The sequence below is a fragment of the Papio anubis genome, chromosome 14 (assembly GCF_008728515.1).
Source record: "Papio anubis isolate 15944 chromosome 14, Panubis1.0, whole genome shotgun sequence".
Classification (NCBI taxonomy): Eukaryota; Metazoa; Chordata; class Mammalia; order Primates; family Cercopithecidae; genus Papio; species Papio anubis.
In genome coordinates, this window is record NC_044989.1 from 70,933,657 (window position 1) to 70,960,202 (window position 26,546).

The 26,546-nt window shown below is 41.9% G+C and overlaps 1 protein-coding gene across 2 annotated transcripts in view; it reads right to left on the reverse strand.

The window, feature by feature from the left end:
- TGFA (transforming growth factor alpha) overlaps positions 1-23,413 on the reverse strand; it is a 107,978-nt gene extending 84,565 nt beyond the window's left edge. The window contains exon 1 of one of the 2 annotated variants that reach the window (XM_009184381.3): positions 23,140-23,413. In XM_009184381.3, coding sequence (XP_009182645.1) covers positions 23,140-23,179 — 40 coding nt within the window. In that variant the 5' untranslated portion in view covers positions 23,180-23,413. The remainder of the gene's footprint in view (positions 1-23,139) is intronic. The other variant, XM_009184382.2, reaches the window with a different exon arrangement.
- Between the last annotated feature and the right edge of the window lie 3,133 nt (positions 23,414-26,546).

Sequence of the window (26,546 nt, forward strand, 5' to 3'; positions counted from 1 at the left end):
TCAAAAAAATTTAAAAAGCAAACACATGAATAAGTAGGAACACAGGCTTAGAGACATTCATTAGCAGGCTCAAATGCTATGAAGGTCAGACCTACATCAGTAAATATCTTGGTCTGGATAGTTTAAAATTTCTCTAAAGCACTTTCAAGTTCCCTTCCAGGGTCTGCCCACCATCCCTGAAATATTCATACTTCAGGATGCTGCCACCTGGAATGAAGGCTTTGGTCGTTCACAGGAAGATCCTAGGGATCTCCATCTAAGGTAGGGGTGTCCAATCTTTTGGCTTCCCCGGGCCACATCGGAAGAAGGAGAAGAAGACCTGTCTTGGGCCACACATAAAATATACTAACAATAGCTGATAAGCTCAACACAAAATCACAAAAAAAACTCATAATGTTTTAAGAAAGTTTATGAATTTGTGTTGGGCCACATTCAAAGCCCTCCTGGGCCACAGGTAGCCCGTGGGCCACAGGTTGGACAAGCTTGGTCTAAGGTAACTCCAGGTTTACTTATGAGACACACATTAAATACCCAGGAGAAATTAGCCTCCAGATGACAATGGCTATGCCCAAGGCTTTCTGGAAGCTCACATAGTGTCTTGTCTGGCTCAGCACAGACCTCAGCAATACCACCCGCAGACAGGTCTGACAGCAACCCAAGCTCGGAGGTGAAGGGTCCATGAGGAGCAAAGCAAACAGGCTCAGTGCCAACCTGGTACCAGAGCACATGCAAGCTGCAAATGCCCAGCCCAAGACTGTGCTCTGCTCTAGGTTTCTATGCCCTCAATGTACCACCTCTGCAGCAATCCCTGAGGCCCCAGGTCTTAACTTTCCTTCATATCTCCACACGGTGCCTGTGGGAGAGAATGTAACAGAGATAGCCACCCCCACTGAAGTGGGTGTGATGATACTGAGCTGGCTGCTCGGGCAGGAGCACTCAGACATGCCCTATATCCTCCAGGGAAAGGAGTCCTCCCCTCTAACAAAAGGTAGAAGGCAGTGTTCCTTCTAACTAGGAGCCAGACAGAATACTCCTGTGATAACTTAACAAGGGCCCAAGGTTGACAGACCTGAACATCCACACAGAGTATGGTCAGTCACATTAGCTATGATTTTTTGCCTCTTACTTTGAGGGGAGGCAAATACCCCAGTGTGTCCTGAAGGATGACAAACATACCAGTCCACACCCTCATGGGTTCTCTGCCTTGCTGGGAAGCCAATCCTGTCTAACAGGACTCAGTAGTGCTTCCCCATGGCTATGGTACTAGGTTTATGGAACACCTTTTAAAACCTCAAGTACTGTATTTAAAAAAATAAAAAGCCATGAGATATAAGCAACATAAGTGGGGACACCTTCAACTAATTCTTAGAAACACATATTTTCTTCATTCTTAAGGAAAAGAGTCACCATCTCAAGAAAGAATGCAAATACACTGTGCTTGTATCACCACCTCCATACAGAACCTACAGCAGACATTATTAATTGATCACAGCACTATTTCCTGCTGAACTCAGATGCAGCTTCCAAGTCCTTCTAAACAGCTAGTTCCAAGTGATCGCAATTGGCACAGAAGATGGACTATTTCCCACTTACGTTCAAACAATATCTGCTGCTATGTCAAGGATGTGGGCGGAAGGAAAAAAGAGGGAAGCGAAGAGAGACTCTTAAGGGTAAAGTATGTCATCAATGAAAACATTGGTCAACCCTTGAATGTCACTGCAGAGATTGAACAGAAGGGCAAGAGGAAAGGTGAAATAAAAAGTCAGTGAAGTAGGAAATGAAACTTCTACTTGAAACACACCTACACTCTCACATACTCACACAAAATTATTGCCAATGGAGCAAGAGGTCCTCCAGAGACACTTGCTGGTATTGACTATAAAATGAAAGTGGATTCTTTACCCCCCAGTATAAGGGAGACAGTACACAAGAATATCAACAGCTATTCATACCAATCTATCTACTTCCTTAAAGCAAATGGTTTTTATATAAACAAAGCTCCAGAGTTTTGGAAAGTTTCTGCCTGTGAAGCCTCTGAAAATAACTCATCAGGTGATAAATAGCCCAGTTGAAAGCAACAGAATCATTTATGGAAGAAGCTAAAATAGAGAAAACCCAAACCAGCAAATAGCTAGGGAGTTTAGAACAATCCAGATTTCGTTCTTGTTTTCTAATTATCTTACTGGGAAACTAAACACGAGTTTTCCCAAAGTTAATGACGTTATCTTCAAGGCCAAGCAGGGAGGCCATTCATCTACTTTTGCTCTGCCCCCCGTGGAGACAGATGACATCACAGCCCCCAGAGGGCGGGCACAGCCTTGGCTCAGGGAAGAGGAGCATGCACACAAAGATAGGGATTCCCTTTCCAACGCAATCCTCTTCCTCATTCACAAGGATGGCCGGTGCCTGCCTTGTTAAAAGTGTGTTCAAGGGAAGATGCATATCATATCTTATTTGCTGGGATAAAAACCGTACCCTACCCTCTTATGCCTGTGGTTCATTTCTCAAGGCTGGGAACTCAGATAAACTGCCCATCCTCTCTCAGCCGGTCCCCATCCGTGGCCTGTGAACAGTCACCGCTAGAGCAGACCCCTCTCCCTGCTTTAGGCAGTTCCTCCCACAGAGGAGCCAAAAACAGCCAGAAAGTACTGTTCCCTGATTGTAGGTGAAGCACATCTCCGAATAATTGAGCAAGTTTATATTCTTTTTTTTTTTTTAAACAGGGCCTCACTCTGTTGCCCAGGCTGGAGTGCAGTGGCACAATCATGGCTCACTGCAGCCTTGACCTCCCTGGGCTCAGGTGACTCTCTCACCTCAGCCTCCCGAGGAGCTGGGGTGACAGATGCACACAACCACGCCCAGCTAATTTTTGTATTTTTTTTTTTTTTCATAGAGACAGGGTTTCACCATATTGTTTGGTCTCAAACTCCTGGGCTCAAGTGATCCACCCACCTCAGCCTCCCAAAGTGCTGGGATTACAGGCGTAAGCTGCCACGCCCAGCAGTTTATTTTCTTTCCTGCTAGAAAACAGCGTCTTTTACGTGTTATCATTCACCAGCTCTGTGTAGTTTGGGCTCCTTGTGTTCTGAGGTTCAAGCTGAAAAGATGAAGAAATTTCGACCCAAAGGGACTGCTCTGTTATAAAAGGTGAAACCTTTTCCCCCACCCCACCCCCCCAATGCCTGCTGAATGTTACAACGGAAGCACATCAATCAGATGAGGAAGACAAATTTCAGACTGGGGGTCACAAAGATTAGCTGACCCAGATGAAGATCAAGGAAGCCTAGAGTGCAATGTGAACAAAAACTGCAGAAAATACTACAAGGGCCTCTGCTCTGAGCAGCAGAATTTTTTAAAAGAAGCTGATGTCTGTGTGTTTAAATCTCAGGAGATAGTTTAGTTTCCTGGCTTCTGAAAACATCAACTCTTCCTGCCCCATAGACTAGCTGGATAGGCTTTTACACAGTTAACAAGTAGTCAACTTTTGCCGGGGAGAAGGGGTGGGCACTGCAGTAGAGGTAATCTGCTTCAAGTAATCCAGAGATGTGAATGATTTGGAATTACAAGCAAATTAAGGGGAAACTCTCCTAATGGAAGACCATAAGGTCCTTTAAACAAGAGACAGATGTTTAAAATTTACATTTTTTTTTCCAGAAGCTTATTCATTACAAAGAATTCTGTCTCACTGGTTGTTTTGTGTGTTAGCAATACACTGTTTGCTAATGCGTACAACTCTCTTTATCTAAAAAAAAGAAAATACACCTTTAACAAACATTTGTAGACTGTACATACTGTGGCCCTGCTCTAACACCTGGGGATCCAGACCCGAACCAGATACTGAAGAGTCCACTATTGGGAGGTACAAAGACCACTCAAAAATGCTGCCAGCTGAATGAAGTTCTTACATACAAGTAAAAGAGCAAATGCTATTTTTGTTCTCATCTGCTGTTCCTTCAAGTCAGTGGAAATGCCTATGCTTTTTGTAGGTACATGTCATTGCTAAAGTTGGTGGGGACAAGTCTGAAAGTAAGCCAGCTATTAGCAACTGTGCTCACATAGGTTCTATCTTTAGTTGGACTGTGAAGAACTAAAAGTGTTAAAGTAAAAGTGTTAGACTCGGTAACCATCATTCTCAGTAAACTATCGCAAGAACAGAAAACCAAACACCGCATGTTCTCACTCATAGGTGGGAATTGAACAACGAGATCACTTGGACACAGGAAGGGGAACATCACACACCGGGGCCTATTGTGGGGAGGGGGAAGGGAGGAGGGATGGCATTGGGAGTTATACCTGATGTAAACGATGAGTTGATGGGTGCTGACGAGTTGATGGGTGCAGCACACCAACATGGCACATGTATACATATGTAACAAACCTGCACATTGTGCACATGTACCCTAGAACTTAAGTATTAAAAAAAAAAAAAAGACTCGGCAGCCTTCTGCCACTGTTTGGGGGAAATGTTGACCGAGAGGTGTAGAGGGGGAAGAGGATGAGGTGAAGCCAGTGCCCCAGGGGCTGCAGCTCACATGCTCCATGACTTCCAGGCATGTCACTCACTGGGGGACAGACTGCCTACACCAACAGATCACTCTTCAAATCAAACACCTTTTAAAAAAATTTATGGTAGGAAGGCAAACAAGCCCCTGTTAATGAATTTGTTATTAGAGGTTCCTTGGTCATAATAAAATATGTCAAATAGCATGCCTCATGTGATCATCTGAACACCTGAACTGTTGACTGAAGGAGGGGGAAAAAAAACACTCTACCATACTTGTTTTTTAATGATATTTCCTAGCACTGGGAAGGGCAGTATTTCTTTTTAACCAGTATGACAACCACCTGTGTAGGAATTACTCTCATCATGGTAAATATGTTGGAGAGTGGCTGTCTGAAAGTCTGGCTGCATTTAGCCCAAGTCTGTTACACGATGGTGCTCTCACACACAAACAACTCCAGGCACCTCAGCATCCACAGCCTTCCATGGCTGACATGGAGAGTCAGAATGGAAGCAGGGTGGCTAGGATGGCAGGCAAGGGTCCTGGGCTCAAATCCTTATTCTTCTACTTGCTGGCAGAGGGAACTTGGGCAAGCCACCTAACAATTTTGTGCCTCAGTTCGTTGTTTTTTTTTAAATCTATAAAACAGAGATACCATATCTTTTAAGATTGCTAGGTGGGTTAAAGGAGTTTGTACAACATGTAAGGTACTTGAAGAACTATGAGTCAGACATCCTTCTAACTGTTGGCCATTATCTTTTAGAAGAAAGCACCCTTGCCCTGTCATACCAAGAAGGTGCCCAAAGTGTCCACTGTGTACCTCATGTCATATTGTAAAAAACTGTGTGTCTGCTCCTGCCACGATCTATAAGAAATTCAGGAGCTGCGGGCAAGGGCTAGGTCATGGTTCTCTTTGCATGAATAACACCAGACCCAGCAGAGTATCTAATATATAGTTAAATGTTTACTAAAGTGAACAATCCACAACATAAATCACCAAAATAAATATGTAGATACATAGCATCTCCTACTTTGTGCTGATCTTAGTTTTGTTATTCATTCCATTGCCTCTATAAGCATTACGTAAAGAAAGTAGCTACCTCTGGTGAATTAAGCACCAAATGTTGCATTAGGGCCCAGCTCACAAAAATCACAACTACTGTTTGATCACTTAGATATATTCTACATGGGATGATAGCAGAGATATTCCACATGCCTCTGTTCTCACTATTAAAAGAAAAATGCCCTGCTTTTTATCTGAAATCCAAAACATCCATTTTAGTTGAAAGGACTGTTTTGTTTATTTTTCCCTCTGTTGCACAGTATGGGAAAGAGACACTTCACAAGAAAATAAGGTCATATTACATAGTGAGTTAATGTTGTTTTCCTAAGTGTAAACCCCTAACTTTCAAGTGGTTCACCAGTGCAACACCAGTCTGTTAGCCAAAATCTTGTATGTGCACCTAACAACAGTGTCAAAATCCATGAGGCAAAAACTAATAGAACAGTAAGGAGAAATAAGGAATTCACTATTATGGGTAGCGACTTCAATATCCCTCTAGCAGAAGTGGTTAGATGCAGCAGGCAGAAATCAATAAGGGACATAGTTGAGCTCTGGCAACAGCAGAATATACATTCTTCTTAAGCTCCTGTGGAACATTCACCAAGAGAGATCTCAGGGCCATAAAATATACCTTAACACATTTAAAGGAATAGAAATCATACAATGCATGCTCTCAAACCACAATGGAAATAAACTAGAAATCAATAACAGAAAGACAGCTGAAAAATCCCCCAATACTGGAGAGGAAACAACACACTTCTAGACAACACATGGGTCAAAAAGGAAACTCAAGAGCAGTTAAAAATATTTTGAACTAAATGAAAATAAAAATACAACTTGTGTGGGATGCAGCAAAAGCAGTGCTTAGAGGGAGATTTATAGCACTTACTGAATATATTACAAAGAAGAGGCATCTAAAATCAATACTCTAAGCTTCCACTTTAGGAAACTAGAAAGAGAAGAGCAAATTAAGTGCAAAGTAAACAGAAGAAAGATTAAGTTATTCATTTTAGTTACTGTTTTGTGGTGTGCTGAGTATCTGAAAATTAGTCATCCACATGGGATAGCACAGGCATATTTCATTTTATAGAACTTCGCTTTATTGTGCCTCACAGATACTGTGGTTTTTTGTTTTGTTTTCTTTCTTTTTTCTTTCTTTTTTTTTTTTTAAACATTTAAAGCTTGCAGCATCTATCCAACAGGAAGCATTCACTTTGTGTCTCTGTATCACATTTTGGTTGGTAATTCTCACAATTCATTATTATTATAATATCTGTTATGGTGACCTGTGCTCAGTGATCTTTGATGTTACTATTGTAATTGTTTCGGGGTGCCATGAACCACACCCATAGAAGATGGCAAACTTATCTGATCAATGGAGCAGTCAGAACACACAACATTTATTGGTCATTTCTCCATCTCTCTCCTTCTCCTCAGACCTCCCTATTCCCTGGGACACAATAATGTTAAAACTAGGCCAATCAATAACCCCACAATGGCCTCTCAGTTTTGAAGCGAAAGGAAGAGTCGCATGTCTCTCTCTTTAAATCAAAAGCTAGAAATGATTGCACTTAGTGAAGTCTGCATGTTGTAAGCAGAGACAGGCCAAAAGCTAGGCCTCTTGCTCCAGACAATTAGCTAAGTTGTGAATGCAAAGGGAAAGTTCTTGGAGATAATTAAAAGTGCCACTCCAGTGAACATACAAATGATAAGAGAGCAAAATAGCCTTATGGTTGATATGGAGAAAGTTTTAGTGATCTGGAAAGAAGATCAAACCAGCTAAAACTTGCCCTTAAACCAAAGCCTAATCCAGAGTAAGCCCCTAGTTCTTTGATTCTGAGAGAGATGAAGAAACTGCAGAAGAAAGTTGGAAGCTAGCAGAGATTGGTTCAAGAGGTTTAAGGAAAGATGCCCTCTCCATAACATGAAAAGTGCACAGCGAAGCAGCAAGTGCTGACATAGGAGCTGCAGCAAGTTATCCAGAAGATCTAGCTAAGACCATTGATAAACGTGGCTACTCTGAACAACAAGTTTTCAGTGCAGATGAAATAGCCTTCAATTAGATGATGCCACCTGGGACGTTTGTAGCTAGGGAAACAATGCCTGGCTTAAAAGCTTCAAAGGACAGGCTGATTCTCTTGTTAGGAGCTAATGCAGCTGGTGACTTCAGGTTGAAGCCAATGTTCATTTACCATTCAAAAATTCCAAAGTCCTTATGCTAAATCTACTCTGCCTGTCCTCTGCAAATGGAAGAGTGAAGACTGATTACAGCATATCTGTTTACAGTATGGTTTACAGAATATTTTAAGCCCACTGTTGAGATCTACTGCTTGGGAAAAAATATATTTCTTTCAAAATGTTACTATTCATTGACAATGTACCTGGGTCACCCAAGAGCTCTGATGGAGCTATACAAGGAGATTAAAGTTGTTTTCATGACTGCTAACACAACATCCACTATGCAGCCCACGGATTAAAGAACAATTTCAAATTTCAAGTCTTAAGACCTACATTTTATAATGCTATTGCTGCCACAGATTTGTGATTCCTCTGATAAGTCTGGGTAAAGTAAATTAAAAATCTTGTGGAAATGATTGGCCATTTTAGATGTCATTAAGAACATTTGTAATTCACGGGAGTAGGTCCAAATATCAACAGGAGTTTAGAAGAAGTTGATTCCAACCCTGATGACTGGCTTTGAGGGGTTTAAGACTTCAGTGGGGGAAGCAACTACAGATGTGGTGGGAATAGCAAGAGAGAGAACTAGAATTAGAAGTAAAGCCCGAAGATGAGACTGAATTGCTGCAATGTCAATAATATTTGAATGGACGTAGAGTTATTTCTTTTGGATGAACAAAGAAAGTGGTTTCCTGAGATGGAATCTACTCCTGGTGAAGATGCTGTAAACATCGTGGAAATGACAAAACAGGACTTAGAGTATTCCATACACTTAGTTGGTAAGGCAGTGGCCGGGTTTGAGAGGACTGACTCCAATTTTGAAAGAAGTTCTACTATGAATAAAATGCTATCCAACAGAATCACATGCCACAGAGAAATCTTTCATGAAAGGAAGAGTCAATTAGCATGGCAAATTTCATCATTGTCTTATTTTAAGAAATTGCTCCAGCTACCCTAACCTTCAGCAACCACCACCCTGATCAGTCGGCAGCCAACAACATCAAGGTGAGATCCTTCACCAGCAGATTATGATTTGCTGAAGTCTTAGATAATTGTTAGCATTTTTAACAATACACTATTTTTAATTAAGGTATGTAATTTGTTTAGACATAATGCTATTGCACACTTAATAGAACACAGTATAGTGTAAACATAACTTTTATATGCACTGGGAAACCAAAAAGTTCATGTGACTCACTTTATTGTAATATCTGCTTTATTGTGGTGCCCTGGAACTGGACCTGCAATATCTCTGAGGTACACCTATACTTCTCAAACTTTTCCATCAAAACCCTCATAAAATGGAAAAGAGAGGGAACACATACCTATCCCTCTAGTCTGGGAACACAGCCTGAAGTAACCCAATGGAAGTAAAAAAAATCACAATTTACATAAAGTCTTATCTTTTATTCTAAAAATTAACTTTGATCTTTTTGTTTGTTTGAGGTGGAGTCTCACTCTGTTGCCCAGGCTGGAGTGAAGTAGCACGATCTCAGTACACTGCAACCTTCGCCTCCCAGGTTCAAGTGAGTCTCCTGTCTCAGCCTCCCAAGTAGCTGAGATTACAGGCACCTGCCACTATGCCGACCTAATTTTTATATTTTTAGTAGAGTTGGGGTTTCACCATGTTGGCTAGGCTGGTCTTGAACTCCTGACCTCAAGTGATCTGCCCACCTCAGCCTCCCAAAGTGCTGGGATTATAGGTGTGAGACACCACACCCAGACAACTTTGATATTTCAATCTTGCATCCTATTCATTAACATATCTAAGTTTGTTTTAATATAGAAAACAATGTTATGACTTGCCAGTTAAGTTCCTTTTTCATTCTCTAGTTGTTCCTGTGCCAGGTGTGGTCTGTGATTCCACATATGCCATGGCATACTCTATACTAGCACTCCCATTTGAGAAGGGGACATGAAAATATACAGTCTCAGTTCACCAGAATGTGGAGGATTGCAGGCCTGCCTCATGACCCAGCCCAATTCTTATAAAACACAAAGTTCCAGAAACAATAGGAGAGAGTATAAGCAGGTTCACCATGCCTTTCAGTACAGTGAGACCCAGTGCCCACCAGTCTCTGGCCAAGTGAGACAATGGCCAGAGACCAGGGAAAGAAACGTGGTAAGTAATCCTTCCCTTCAACACCACCTAGGTAGGAGGGAAGGCAAGGTCTCATTATGAGGGTTAGAAGTGATGGGTATCCACTGTAATACACTTTATCTTCCTGGTTCTGAATATTTTCTGCCTTAATTTTCTAGTGCAATAACACATTCCGACTCATAAGAGTGGTTCATTGTAGCCATGATCCTCAGGTCAATGGAACAGAACAGAAACTCGACAGACAGACCCAAGTACTCCTAAGAATGTATCAAGTGACAAAGTGGGATTTGAGATCAGTGAGTGGAGAATAAACTATTCAAAAACTGATGTTAGAATAACTGGATCATTATTTGACAAAAAGACAAGTTAGATGTTTATCCCACATCTTACACCAAAATACATACCCAAAGAATTAAAATTTAGATTTGAAGGTAACTACATAAAGGTGTGAGGGGAAATCAGAGATCGAAGAGTCACAGAAAATCCTTTCTACCCCAAGACTAAGCATTATATAAAAGTAGAAATCATAAAGGGATTATGAACAGATTTTTAGTCCCTAAAGGTTCAAAACAAAAATCACACTTTTAGTAAACCTAAATACAACTCACATAAATTTAAAAGACAAGATGACAAAATATTTTCAGTGTGTATTTTAAAAAACTGCTTACAAATCAATAATAAAATCACTAACCTACCCAAAACATGGCCTAAGGATACAAACAGGTAACTCACAAGAAAATAAATTGAAATACTCAACCATGAAGCAGCATTCAATCTTACTGAAAACCAAAGAAATACAAATTAAAATAATGAGATACCATTTTGCCAACAGAATTAGCAAAGTCTAGAGAATGACAATGTTCACAATGAGCAAATTTGGCAATAAATAGGCATTCACACATAGACAATAGAAGTATAAATGTGTACAGCTTTTCTGTTGTCAAAATATATTGAGACAAAAAGAAGTGTAAAACTTTTGACCTAGTGATCAATTTCTGATGATTCATCTATAGAAAATAATTTTAAAATGCTGATAATAACTCAGTAGCAAGAATTTTCATTTCAGGTTTGAATATTTAAAAGTTTAAAGCAATCTATATCTCCATCAATAAGGGAATGGATTAATAAGTGATAGAGTTGTATAACAGAATATATCCTAGCCATTAAAAATTAATAGTTTATAGATATATTTATATATGTTTGCCACAGAAATATTTTCCCCACATACTGTAAGCAAAAAGCAGATTTTAAAACAGAATCTAGCAATGTTGTGAAGGGAAAAAAACGACTCTACAAATATCTGTATCCTTGCCCAGAAAGAAGGCTGGTAGGACACCTGGTAGTTAAACCTAGTAAGAGGATGTGTCTGGTGAGTCAGTCTGGGGGTGTTTTTACACCGTTTGCAGATTCTGATTTCTGCTTCATTTTGGGAAAACAATGTGCAGGATTGAACTGAGGCTGGTGGAAAAGGAGCCTGTCGTGAAGAGCTCACACAGGGAGATGGCAGCAGAGGATGCATGTGTTCTACGTGTTCTATGAATGAGAAGAGGCCAGCCCAGGGGTGTGCTTGTTTTGAGGGTTTTCTTTGTTGGGGGAGGAGAGTGCTTGATGAGATTCAGAAAGAGCCCAAATCCAGAAGGATTCTCCATCTGTGTGATCTATGAGTTTACCTCACATTCCTAAAAACTGCTCAGGCCCCAGGCTTGCTTTCACTCCAGTTCAGGGACCTATGATTCATCCCTGAAACCCTAATTATAACACCCGAGGTCTGCTATGTGCAAAAAACATCTGTCATTGTTGAAATCTGCTGGCAGGGAGTGCATACAGCACGCAGACCGGCCTGATGATGCGATCCTCCATTGCAAATTTAAAACCCAGAAACCATCCCAAGGTGAGAAGGGTTCCAGCCCAAAGTTTTCAGCTGCGCTCACTGACAAATAAGATGGACAGGTTATGCACACCATAATTCATGTTGCAATTCCTCAGGGCTGCTGCCGTGGCAGAAGTTACAGATCTTAAGCTCTGTCAATCAAAAAAAAAAATATATCATAAATTTGAGTTTTCCTTGTTAGTTGCTAAGAACTGGGAGAGGGAAGGGAGGAAAGTATGTAATTGCAAACCCCTTGTTTATCAGCTTCAGCCGCTTTTGTGTGACCACATTACCTGAACTATTTAGCCAGTTAATCTCCTCTGCCTCTTGGAAGTACAGTAATTACAAAGAGAATGCCTCAGACCTGGCGAGAGATGACGAAAAAGAGTAAAGGTACATCTATCCTCTCAGCGCCCAGGAGAATTGTTTATTGACCTCATTCAAAGTCAGAGTAAAACCCCTAAGGAACCCAAGCTGAAGATATGGTCTCATTGTAAGAATCTACTGTTTTAACCTAGAAGTACTGACTTTAAAAACAAGACAGAAAATAAACAAAAACCAACCAACCAACAATAAATTCTCTCATATAAGCATTGGTTGTGCACCTAATGGACACGGTGGTAAATTTGGAGGTTTTTAAGGTGTATTTGGAGGTTTTTAAGCTTTTTAAAGTTTAACAGAGCATCAAGATGCTGCTTAGCAGCCTCAGCTACAAATTACAATGTCATATACTCTCCAAATCAGAACCGGCATTGCTATAACAATTGTGGTATATGCATGTATGCAAACAAACTACAAATAACCTGAGCTTATGGGAACACTGTTACTTATGAAACTTTTCCTTCAATTTTATTTGAAAGAAGGGTATTTGCACTTTGGAAGGCTGAGGCGGGCAGATCATTTAAGGTCAGGAGTTTGAGACCAGCCTGGCCAACATGATGAAACCCTGTCTCTACTAAAAATACACAAATATGCTGGGCGTAGTGGCAGGTGCCCATAATCCCAGGTACTTGGGAGGCTGAAGCAGGAGAATCGCTTGAACCCGGGAGGCGAGGTTGCAGTGAGCAGAGATCGCGCCATTGCACTCCAGCCTGGGTAACAAGAGTGAAACTCCGCCTAAAAAAAAAATAAAAATAAAAACAAAAAATAAAAGAAAAGTTTTTTTCCCCCCTAAATATCATCAAGAAAAACAAACTTTAAAATATGTCTTATCTTGGGGGCCTTGATACTTACTTTATTTCACATTTGTTAAAGTCTTATTCACTAGGCTTGGTATGGTGGCTCATGCCTGTAATCCCAGCACTTCGGGAGGCCGAGGCAGGTGGATCTCTTAAGTCCGGGAGTTTGAGACCAGCCTGGCCAACACGGTGAAACCCCGTCTTTACTAACGAATACAAAAATTAGCTGGGCATGCATAGTACACAGCTGTAATTCCAGCTACTTGGGAGGCTAAGCAGGAGAATTGCTTGAACCCAGGAGACAGAGGTTGCAGTAATCTGAGATCATGTCACTTCACTCTAGCCTGGGCAACAGAAAGAGACTCTGTCTCAAAAAAAAAAAAAAAAAAAAAAAAAATTACATTAACTGGGGCCACAGATACAAAAAAAAGTTTCTTTAATTAAAAGGAGTTCATTTATAAATCTATGCTAAAATTTTAGAAATTTGAGTTGAATAGACTGTGAAGAAAATATACAATTACCAAAACTGACTCAAAAAGTAGCAAATTTGAACTGACCACTAAAAAGGGAGCAGGCCAGAAGCTTCATAGCAATTTCTTTGAAGCCTTCACAAAACTGTTGGTTTCCCTGATACTTTGACTGGCAGAACACAAAAAAGATGAGATGCTTTAAAGTTTATTTTATAAAGCTGACATAATATTGATATCAAAATCTAAAAAAGAAAACAAAACCCCGAATACTTTATAATGGATCGGATCTAGCAGTATATACAGAGAATAATACCACACAGCCAAGAAGGGTTTGTTTCAAGAATTTAAAGGTGGCTTTAACATAATTGAGTCAATCGATGTCCTCAAAACATTTGGGGAAAAAACCCCACACATTATCACCTCCTGCTTTAAAAAACTAACAAAACAAAAATGCTGACTCTTTTAGTAAATTATGATGAGACACACATTTTAACATCATAAAGAATATATGTGTATATATACATATATATAATCAAAAAGTCAGCTTCATGCTTAACTATTAAATGCACAAACATTATCTGTAAAGCCATGAAAAATACAAGGAAATCTACTGCCTTTTAAGAAACCATGCTCTTAAAGTCCTGGTCTGCGCTATAAGAAGAGATTAAGATATTAATAATTTAATATTTAATAAAAGATTAAAATAAGATATTTAATAAGAGATTAAAATATTAAAAGAAAGGAGGCAAAGTTGTTATTATTCAAGCTTAAATGATCATCCACCTAGAAAACCTAAAGGGGATCAACTGAAGGACTATTAGAATTAACAAAACTCATTAAGATATAAATATGAATATAAATAAGATATAAATATGAAATTTATAGAATAAACGAGTGAACAAATTCACAGTAAGGGCAAAAATACAAAATAACAGAACCAAACTGATATTCCATAAACAGATTCCAATACTTAAGAATTTAGCATATGAAAATAAGCCAGGCGCAGAAAGATAAACTTCACATGTTCTCACTTATTCATGGCAGCTAAAAATGAAAACAGTTGAACTCATGGAGACAGAGTAGAATGATGGTTACCAGAGGCTGGAAAGGGTAGTGGGTGGTATGGGAGTAGAGGTGGTTAGAGGGTACAAAAAATAGTTAGAAAGAATAAGATTTAGTATTTGATAGCAGAACAGAGGACTATAGTCAATAATAATTTAATTTTATATTTTAAAATAGCTAAAAGAGTATAACTGGATTGTTTGTATCACAAGGGATAAATGCTTGAGATCACAGATGCTCCATTTACCTTGATGTGTTTATTACGCATTGCATATCTACATATCAAAATATCTCATGTGCGCTATGAATATATATACCTACTATGTATCCACAATAATTAAAAATTGTAAAAGTGTTGGAAGGAGACTTTAAAGAAGAAGAAGAAAGCATAGTGTGTCTCATTTGAAACTGCTAGTGGCCGGGCGCGGTGGCTCAAGCCTGTAATCCCAGCACTTTGGGAGGCCGAGACGGGCGGATCACGAGGTCAGGAGATCGAGACCATCCTGGCTAGCACGGTGAAACCCCGTCTCTACTAAAAAATACAAAAAACTAGCCGGGCGAGGTGGCGGGCGCCTGTAGTCCCAGCTACTCGGGAGGCTGAGGCAGGAGAATGGCGTAAACCCGGAGGCGGAGCTTGCAGTGAGCTGAGATCCGGCCACTGCACTCCCGCCTGGGCGACAGAGCGAGACTCCGTCTCAAAAAAAAAAAAAAGAAACTGCTAGTAAGGCAGAACTGAGATTTGAATCCAGAGTCTGTGAGAGTCCAAGTCTTGTGTGCTTAGTTCCTATGCGACAGTATGCCCCATTTCTTATCATTTTACAGAGAAACAATTTTCGTTGTTAAAAAAAAAAAAACAGAATTGATCATATGAAGAAAATGGAATTTCAAACCACAGGGGGAAGAGTAGATTATTCCATAAATAGCATTTGAGACTACTAACTGGTCGACGGTTTAAAAAAATGAAAATGAGTTACATCTCACAACATACTCTAGAAAAATTAGAGATAAAATATTTCAACATACGAGACCACTAAAGAATTCTAAGAAAAAAAGAAAATATTGACTGTATCTTGGAATAAGAAAAGGTTTTTCTAAATATATAAGTAACGGTAGAAAGCTAATGGGGAAAGATGTATAGTTTCTGCTACATAAAAATAAAAACCTTAGGTATGTCAAAACACCATAAACAAAACAGTAGAAGATAAAAAATAAATGGGGGAAAATACTTGCAATATATGATTGAAAAGGGATTATTATTCTTTTCATATAAACTGTTATTATAAAACTCCAAGAAAAGGATGCTCAATCAATAAGGAAAACATTTTTAAAGGTTAAGATGCAAGTAGCAAAATGACAAACGTCCAACAAATTTACGGACCCTAACAAATACTAAATACGAAAACTGGGCTGAGTTCATTTTTCTCCAATCAACTTGGCAAATGTTAAATCTAACTTACAGTGTTATGGAAGAGTCGAGAAAGTGAGAGAAAAGGCCAATTTCTAGAAATTTATTCTAAATATTAAAAGCTGTGCCAAACATTTATGTACAAGAATGTCTGTTGTATTACTTATCTTCTTTGACTTTAGGCACTATAGATTTAATATATGCTTCTTATAAAAAATTAACCAATTCAGAGCAAGACACTCTACTATACATATAGTACTGGAACCTGCCCTTTAAATTTAGTGTATTGTGAAAACCCTTCATTACTTTATTTTATTTTTATTTTTAATGTCAGCTTTTATTTTTAGATTCAGGGGTACATGTGCAGGTTTGTTACATGGATATATCGTGTAATTCTGTGATTTGGGGTACGATTCATTGTTACCCAGATAGTAAGCATGGTGCCGAATAGGTACCATGCTTTTCAACACTTGCTTCCTCCCTCCATCCCAATGAAAACCTTTTTTTTTTTTTTTTGAGACAGGGCCAGGCTGGAGTGCAGTGGCTCAATCATGACTCACTGCAACCTTGACCTCCTGGGATCCGGTGATCCACCAGCCTCAGCCTCGCCAGTAAGTAGCTGGGACTACAGGCATGCGCTACCACACCTCGCTAATTTTTCTTTTTTCTTTCTTTTTTTTTTGCAGAGATTGGGGGGAGTCTTTCACTGGGAGCTGCAGAGTGGAGCTGTTCCTATTCGGCCATCTTTGATCCAGCCACGGAGGGAGTCTTACTATGTTGCTCAGGCTGGTCTTGAACTCCTGGGCTCAAGTGATCTGCCTACCTCAGCCTCCCAAAGGGCTGGGATTACAGGTGTGAGCCACCTTGCCTGGCCAGAAAACCTTTTAATAGCTAAATCTTTTAAATAGCTACCTAGTAAATCATTGCACTGACATAGAAAAATAAAGGATTTAAGAAATCTCCTTAAATAATTGTAGCAGTGTGGTACTAGCAACTTGTTCTTACAAACAATTCAACAGTCACCATCTCCTACATTTTTCTTTGCACATTTCAACATGTATTTATGTAGGATATATCAAAAAGTGAAACTGATGACTCAGAAGTTATGCCCACTTAAAATTTGTAGCTATTGCCACACTGACTTTTTAAAAAATGTTGTATCAGTTAATATTCCCACAACAATGTGTGGAATATTCATAATAGTGACAAATAGGAAAAATCTATGCGGTCAAAGTGCTTCAAAATTCATTAAAATATATATAGTCAAGGGAATATTTCCCAGCCACTAGAAATATTATAGATGAATGTTTAATGACACAAAAAATGTTTGTTGGCTGGTGTGGTGGCTCACGCCTGTAATCCCAGCACTTTGGGAGGCCAAAGCAGGCGGATTGCCTGAGGTCAGGAGTTCAAGACCAGCCTAGCCAACATGGAGAAACCCTGTCTGTACTAAAAACTCAAAAATTAGCTGGAAATCACTTAAACCTGGGAGGCAGAGGTTGCAGTGAGCCTAGATTGTGCCACTGCACCCCAGCCTGGGCAACAGAGCGAGGCTCCATCTAAAAAAAACAAAAACAAAAACAAAAACACAAAAAACAACAACAAAAAACTATTATGAAAGATTAAGTTACAAAAACAAGTACATTAAACAGTGTGAACCCACTGGAATACATATACGCTTTTAAAGAATACTTGCCCTATCTATATAATAGTATAAGAATAGGATAAGAATAGATACTTATACTGTCTATATAATAGATAATACAAGTATAATAGATATTATACTATCTATATAATAGATACCTATATCTATAAAAGATCAATAGTATACTATAAAGAATAGATCCATCAAGTTCTAAAACAAAAAATCAGTTATCTTTCAGTGGTGGAAATATAGGTCATTAAAACATTCTCTTTCACTTGTCTTAATTTTCCAAGTGTTCTAGAGAAAAAATGTTTTTGCAATTGTGAAGACATTAAATTATAATCTATTTTTTAAAAACAATAAAACACCATCCTGAAGACTACAAGTATTAGTGATGCAAGACTTTATATGCAACCTCCCTTGATTGTCATAATAAAAAATTTTTCGGGATTAACATGAATACCACCAAGTGTTTGCCAACTGAGTACCTCAGAGTATCCTGCACTCAGTCCCCAAGAGGTCATCAAATACTTATTGGTCCCTGCTGAGGCTCGGCCTGTGCTCAGAGGTGCCAAACACAGAGATGAGGAGGAAGAAGCTCTCAAACTGATAGAGGAGAGAGGTTAAGCACCAACCAACATTAATCCAAACCAGAACACAGTGGGGCCAGGGCTCTGCTACTGGGGTTCCCAGCCAGAAAAGTTAACACATTTCAAGATGAAAACTGGTGAAGCAATGGCAGCCTGCTTGTTACAAAAAGGGGTTCCGTCTTGAGGAAACCCTAACCAGCAAAAAACACTTCAAGGGTACAAACGCGAAGGTGAAGAAAACGGAAAGCCTTTCACAGTAAGGGAACAACAACAACAAAAAAATTTAAAGCCAAAAGTGCTGGGCATAGAACTCACTTAACTAGGGGAGCAGCTCCATGTGAAACAAATTTGCTTCCTCTGACTTAGAGCACTAGCAAAATACATTAAATTCCATCTCAATAAACTTCCAACTTTTTCTAAGCCCAGGTAGCAACTATTTATTTCTTAAGTCATACTCAGTACAACAAATGTGTAATCTTTAACAGAATTTACCATTTTACCCAGTTTTTACCTAGATTTTTAGTGTTATTCTAAAGGGAATGTGCCTTGAACTTGAAGAGCTCCTAAGAGATGGTCTAGATTTCTGGCTTTCTTGAGTCTATGAAAGATTTTTATACTTGACATTTCCTAAGGGGAAGAAAAGGCTAAACAAAACCAAAAGCCATCGTATAAGTCTCCCAATCTTCCTCTATCTAGGTGCAATCTTAAACATATTAGCCCTTTAGCAGAGAACTATGTTCATATTTTTAAATTAGGTGATTAAAAATATTTGAAACAGCAGCAAAACAATGGTCAGCTTTTGGCAATCCAAAGGAAAAGGTGATATGATTAGTACTGGTAAGCTTAAGTTTAATAACTTAGGGTCATTACATTTTTCCATGGATAAAGAACAAGAACACTTAAAATTAAGAGGTCTCAGTGAGAGGGCTAACTCTGTCCTGGTCAGCAAGACAGGCCTTAGAATTGCCTTTAATAACAGCTTGTAAATTCACGGTGGCATTTACAAACGTCTGAACGTACTTTAGGTAAGATGCAATTGGTTAAGCCAAACGTTTCCCTGACAGCGACGGACTGAAAAGCAGTGGTTCTCCAAGTGTCCCTTCTGCCCTCTCCCCATCAGCAACATAACTACACCTGGGAACTTGTTAGACAGGCGAAACTCCCACCCACAGAATCACAGCTGCAGCAGAGAGGGCCTGGCAATCCATTTTAACCAGCTCTCCAGGTTATTCCAATGTAAGGCCTGCTGTAGAAGATACTACAGAGGTCTTGAGTATGACATCAAGCACAACATGCTTAATTCAGTGTGTACAAGCCATTTTCATTTCCGTTCACCAAACCTCCTCTTCCCGTTGCCCATCCCTTTTAGAGGGCAGTGCAAAGAGTAGGACTTTGTTCAAGACACACTTTGAAAAGGTCCTTAGATAGGCCTAATGGAAAAGTCATCTATTTTTCATGTTACCACAGTAACAGTAACAAGAAGCATCATTTATTCCTATAAGAAAAGTCCCCATTGCAGGGGACATTGAGTATTTACAGAAGGATCACTTCATCCTGAGGAACCCAAAATCTGGAAAAGCAAATATGGAAAACTCAGCCTCCAAGGCTTCCATATTCACCTTTACAGCCCATGTTCTAAGCGAACACTCCCTAATTATGGCTGCCCAATACGGAAAACATGTGTCCTAGGAAAACCTCCACTGTCTACTCTGAAAGACATCACATCCAGTAACAGAGAAAACGAATGTCTTATTTCAGTTCCCATACTGGTCCCTCAGTCTTGACTTAAACAGGGAAGGTGATCTATTTCGCCTCTGCCCATCCTTAATGCTACTTCGTGTCCTATGACATCATTCTTTAGGTCCACATTCAGTCCTTACTTATGGGAGTTGCCATAAAAATAATAAAGCTTATCTCTGGATTATAAAACCCATTTTTGTATCATAAAATCAATTGCATTTTGTGTGCAGTCCTTATTTTTTTTTTTCATAAATAGCTTCCATATTTACCATCTCATTTGAGTCTTACAACAGCTTATGAGGTGGGCACAGTTTTATTATTCCCACTTTACGGACGAGAAAACTGGAACTTAGTGCTAACCTCCATAAACAACTGATCGTTGAATATTAAAGAGGAGATACAAACACTTTGCATAAAAAAATTAAAGAATTCATGATGTCTAAAAGAACCTCCAGATTTGCTTGAATTTGTCATCGGCCAAATAATATTCACCAGAAATTACCTAGGTAGGTTTTTAGGTTGGGTGATATTTTTCTAAGGAATGGTAAAGAGCCTGGAGATGAGATAAATGAAAACCTACAAACTCTCCCAGTTATACAACTCATATAACCTGCAATGATGTCTGGAATTCTATGGGGTTCAAAGTAACAACAACGACGACGATGATGATGATGATGATGAGATTAAGCTCTTACTACATACCAGGTATATATATTTAATATATACATTAAATATATTCAACAACCCTGTTAATATCCCCATTTTGCAGGTGAGAAAAACAAGGCACAGAAAAGCTAAGTAACTTGCCCAAGATGACACATCTTGCTCTGTGAACACAGAGGAGGAAATGTAACTGGAAATGCCAAGCCCCTGTGCGGTCTGCCTGCCAGTGATGGAAACCTGACATGGGAGGGCAGCCACCACAGGAACCTGGATTATGTTTCCAGTGTTGCCATGTGGGCAACAGTCTTCACATTCTCTTACTCAAAACATTAATCAATGCTCAGGTTCCAAGTAATCAAACATTAACTGAGACTCCTAACAGCCTGTTCCTTCTCAGACTAGGCCCATGAAGGTTTCCTAGATCTTGGGTAGCGATGGAACACCGGTTAACTCTCCTGGAACTGCCTTCAACTATTTAAGAAAAATCAGAGGGGAAAGCAGCTTTGGAGGAAACGTGCAAAGTAAAGCTATATGTGGGAGGCAGCAGTTCTAGTAAATGCACAGAACTCACAGATCTGATTTTTCTTTTAAAGACATGTAAATAAAAAGGAGTCCTCACTGGTATAAATTACTCCTGCCTTTTTTTTTTTTTCCTCCACTTTTTTCAACTGCGCACATTTTGGAACTGTGTGAACCAGCTCTTACATATTGATCAATCTTTTAAAGTTTATACATCATTTTCTTAAGGAAGGAAACAAAGATCAAGCTGAAAAGAATATTCAGGCAAAGGAGAAAAATCACACGATGAATGAATGCAGTCTTCGTGGGCGAGTATTCTGGGATGGCAGCGTGGGGTATAGGGACAACTTTCAAACACTTACTCAAATGTGCTTAGCCTCATCATTTCCTGCCTCTAATTTTTACTGAATAACCACCTTGAGATCCCAGGAATTCAATAGGAAACTCAATTGAACAGCAAGTTCCAGGGTATTCCACATAATCTCTCTTTAAGGCAAAGTCCCAAACTGAGAGATGGGACTATAATCACCACAAGTTAGGTGACTTTTCATATTCATATTCCTTCCATGTTCTTTGACAATCCTGGTCCAACTACTTACTAATTGTGGACCCTGTGTGCTTTACTTTCCTCTGCTATATAATGAGTATAATATTAATACCTTCTTTATCAGGTTGGTGTGAAAACTGCATGAATAAATGTAAAGCACTTGGACTGTGTCTGACACAGAGTAAAATGCTCGAATAGTGTCAGCTGTTATTATTACTACTACTTACTACTATTATTTGCAAAAACACTACAAGGGATAATTATATCCAGGAAGCTTCCTTTGTATCGGTAATGTTTTATTGCTTTTTCTAAAATTTAAATCAGAGCAACAGTCAATACATGCACACAAAAAAGGCAATTATTCAAAAAAGTGGGGGAAAAGCCTCCCATACCCATGTCACCTGCTGGTGAGTTTCAGGTAAGGGTGTAGCTGGGAGCATCCGGTTCCAAGACTGCCTTGTATTTCTCTTAGAGGATGCCTCCCCTTCTGCTGCGGTTTTTAATCAGCGTTTCTAGGGCAGGGTTGCAGGCGGGGTCGCGAACCCCCTGGAGTTGAACAGGGAGCTGGGTGAGGCTGCGGCTCTGGGCATTTCTGGTGAGGGGTTCCACGGCTTTCCACAGACTCTAACGACCCTGTAGCGAGCCGCATGCTATACAGGGTTAAACTCGCGGCATATCGAACGAACAATTAACTTCACGGAAAACTGTAGCAATAACCGGGACACCTGCACTGTTAATCAGCTATCTCAACACCAGAGAGAACCACCAGCACAAGGCGCAAGAGCTGGCCAGGCGGCGCAAGGCGCTGCGCCCTCACTGCGTCCAGACAGACCTGTGAACTTCACCACCAAAGAGCTCACCGCTCCGCAGACCCGACCCGGGAGAGGGGTTCAACTTCCCCTCCCCTTCCCCATCCCTCCTTCATTGGCAAGGACATACTCAAAGGAAACTGGCAACGCTCCGTCTAGGGTTTCGCTCCTGCCCTCGGCTGACACCGAAACCACTTCTCCCAGGGAAGTTAATTAAAGGAACCATTAATCCGCACAAAAATCCAAAACCTACCCCCAAAGCTCAAGAGCCCTGAAAGGAGATTGAGGGCGCCTCTGCGGATCGTGAACATCTCTGCTTGTCGCTGGGGCTTAGGGGTGGGCAGGGGGTGCCAAAGGGGCGCAGGCAAGACCCGGGCAGAGCGTCAGACGCCGGCCCCCATTCCGAGGCGGCCGAGTCTACACGCCAGCGATGCCGGCTGAGCCGGGCTTGGAGGCGGCCAGGTAAGCAGGTAGGTGTAGGCATGTGTCTGAGCAGACACACAGCCGCGGCGGATTAAAGTTCAAGCCCGTTCACACTCCGCTTCCCCTTCCCAGGCGTTCTCAGGCACGGCCCAGGCAGCCACTTTCCCGGGGAAGCCTGGGCGCTCGACCGGACAGTCCCCTCTTTGTCATTCTTAATGACTCCCCTTGCCTCCCAGGCGCCAACCCATTGAGACTATTCGCCTCTCTCCATTCTCCCAGGCTGGCGCAGAAACCCCCGGAAAGGGGAGCTCGGCGGGGACCTGGGGAAGCAGGGTGTCGCGGGGCGCAGGGGGCGCCGCAGCCAGAGTACGTACCCAGCGCGAACAGGGCGAGCTGTCCAGCCGAGGGGACCATTTTACGGGCGGGCGGGCAGCAGGCGCTCCAGCCTCCTGCCCTACCTGCGGTGCCCGAGTGGCGGAGCGGCGCCGCGGTGCGGGGGAATAAGGCGCAGACCAGGCCTGCCCCCGGCGCGGGCGGGCGGAGGGAGGACCGAGCGACTCTCTGCTGGCACTGGCCCCGCAGCGCTGCCCGCCGGGCGGAAATAGGCGGCTACCGTCACCTCCTCGCCACTCGGCGACCGGGGCACGGCTGACCCCCCCTCCCGCCCCGATGGGGGTGCCCCCCAGAGGGCACAGAGGGTGGGGGTTTGGGGTAAGGGGCGGGGACGCTGAGTGCACCGAGCAGGGCGCGGGCTGCTGGGCGGGGCGACCTGGGATCCCAGAGCCTGGCGGCGCGAGCTGGGCACCCGGGCCAAGGAAAAGGCAGGAAGCGCCTGACTTCAGACACCACCCCCGACTGCCAGCGCCGTGCGGCAGCAGACTCTAGCGTGCGGGGTCGGCGCGCGCCGCGCAGCCGGATTGTCCTGGGCCGCAGTGGCGGCTTCCAGGCTCTAGGCGGCGGAGCGGAGCCGCCTGGGCGCCCGTTACCTACATCGAGGGGCCGCTCCTGGGGCATCTCTGGGGCGGGGAAGGCTGGAGGCTGGGAACGCAGCCAGGAAAGGGACCTGCGAGTTTCGCCGGTCGCTTGCCAAGACTTGGCTCAAGGAGAGTGGTTCCCGAATCAATGAAGAATTTGTTAAACTAGGTTTCCCACCTGTGCCCCAGTCCCCATCAATTCTGCAACGCCTGCCGCCTTACCTCCCAGGCAGGCCACATCGTAATGATCAGTCTTCCTACTTCTGGCCTGGGGCTGATAAAAGATGGGTCTCTATGACGAATCTGGTTATACAGCACCACCAGCTGAGGCCAAGAGCCTGCTAGCCTGCCACCAAGTGTACCCCGAAAGAGGGGTGTGTGGGCCCGAGTCACCTGGGTGGTTCTTTCAGGATTTGTGACTCTGAGGTGGCCCCTGGTGCTGGAATTTGGGGATGAGGAGGGGATACAGGGAAAACATTCTGGGCGAAGAGTGGAAGATCCATAGGTTCCTTGGTGACCCTCATGGGGACAGTACACCCGGGAGAGTCATGTTCTGCAGGTACCCAGAGCTCACGGACTGACCCTCCTCTCCTGCCTCCTCTGGCCTAGGTGCTCCGAGTAGATCCAATTTCCTTGGAGGTGGGGGTGGGGGGTGTTGGGCCTGGGGAATCTATTGCTGCTTACTTGGGGAGGCTCAGGCTCTCACCGTTGACTTTTGCCCAGTTTGTTTCATGTAAGTAGAGCAACCTAGTTTCAAGAAGGAAGCACCAGGTCATTGGTCTCAACATTTGGGCAGGAAGCACCAGTGTAAATCATTCCTTTCAATACATTTGTTGGAGCATACTTTGTTCTTTTAGGGTAACTCTTTTCCTTGGTCCACCCCATGTGTGTACAAGACACACATGCACTTCCTTTAGTAGGTTGTCCCTGACTCCCACTTCCTTCAGGTTGATCTTGACCTACTCTGGTGGTTTCCCTGTCTTCTCCCTAAACAAGTCTGCCTTGGCTACAGAAGGGGAGGAATCAGGGGTTCCCCCACCCTTCTCCTGTTCCCCAGGACTGGAGAAGGACCTGACTCCTTGCTTCCTCCTGGAACACGCAAATCAAGCTCATTGTGGCTGAGGGATGGCTGCCCAGCTGGCTGAGAGTCATGCTCAGCAGTTTCTGCTTATCTGCCCCCTACCCCCAAAGTCAGAGGTGGAGGGAAGTAGCAGAATCAAGCCAATTTCCTTCATGATTGGAAAATATTTTAAATCAAGAGGTAACTTGCAGGCCAGGCACGGTGGCTCACACCTGTAATACCATCACTTTGGGAGGCTGAGGTGGGTGGATTGCTTGAGCTCAGGAGTTCAAGACCAGCCTGGGCAACATGATGAAACCCCCATCTCTACTAAAAATACAAAAAATTAGCCAGACATGGTGGCGTGCGCCTGTAGTCCCAGCTACTTGGGAGGCTGAAGCACGAGAATCACTTGAACCTGGGAGGCAGAGGTTGCAGTGAGCTGAGATTGTGCCACCGCACTCCAGCCTGGGTGATAGAGCAAGACTCTGTCTCCAAAAAAAAAAAAAAAAAACCACACACACAAACAAACAAAACAGATAATTTGCCATCGTACAAACTAAAGAGTATCCAAATCAAAGTACATTTTAATGCTTGAAAAGCATTAATTCTCCCTCCAAGATTTTCAAAAGCTGGTCCATATCTACAGTTTTATAACCTTCCAATTCATTCATTCAAGTCCAACAGGTCATGAGGGGCTGTTTTTTGTTTTTTTTTGTTTGTTTGTTTTTAACTTAAAGATCATTTTTCAGTAAACTGAAATGAAATGATTTTTAAACATTTAGTCATAGAGGAAACCTAATATCCTAAATTGTTGATGCTCTAGCATTTGCATTTTATATATCTCATTTAATCCTCACAATAATCTTATGAGATAGACCCCATCCCCCTTTTATAAGAGAACAATCAAGGCGGTGAATTTAGTAACTTATCCAGAATTACACAGGCAATAAGGGGCAGAGCTTGATTTTGAAGACAGAACAAGCTGGTTCCAAGGCTCATGTGCTGGCTTCTATGCTATGCTGCCTCGGTTTCCACATTTTTAATAAGGATAATGCTTAACTCATTGGGTTGATATGAGTACTAAATACAAGAATTTATTTGCATAGTTAGCACAATATTTGACATCAACAAAGCTACCTCTTATTTAAAAGAAAACTCCCTCAGTGGACACACCTTTCCCTTCTCTTAGTTCCTTTCCACTATCTTTATGTTATCATTTTCATATCAGCTCCTTTGCTTGAGCATATGCATGTACATGCACGTGTACACCTCTTCCTATGGGAAATATCTTCACAGATGAATCAGGAGGTATGAAGTTGTTTCTCAGCCTGTGGTGTGAAAGAAATTAGAAAAAAAATGACAGAATGCAATTTAGAGCAAAGCAATCATTTTTCCTAAAGGGTGGTGTGACATTTTGTATTGGAACACCTCACTCTCTGAGCCAAGTGAAATTCCAACTGTAGCCCCTTGAAGCTGTGTGGAGACTCAGGTATGCGCCTTCACCTACAGACACTGCATCCGCCTGGCTTGGCCACTGCAGCTCCTGTTTCTCTGCATGTGGAGCCTGATAATTATGTGGCCTTCCCATTAAGAATCTGCCTGGACTGCCTTTGCACACACTTGCTGCAGCTGGTCTTGAGCTCAGTATAATCTCTTCTGCGAGAAGCCAATCACAGCCTCTCCTCCCTGTGCAAACAAGAGAACTACGTTATGCTCTACTGAGAGCCAGTAAAACCCCCTGTCA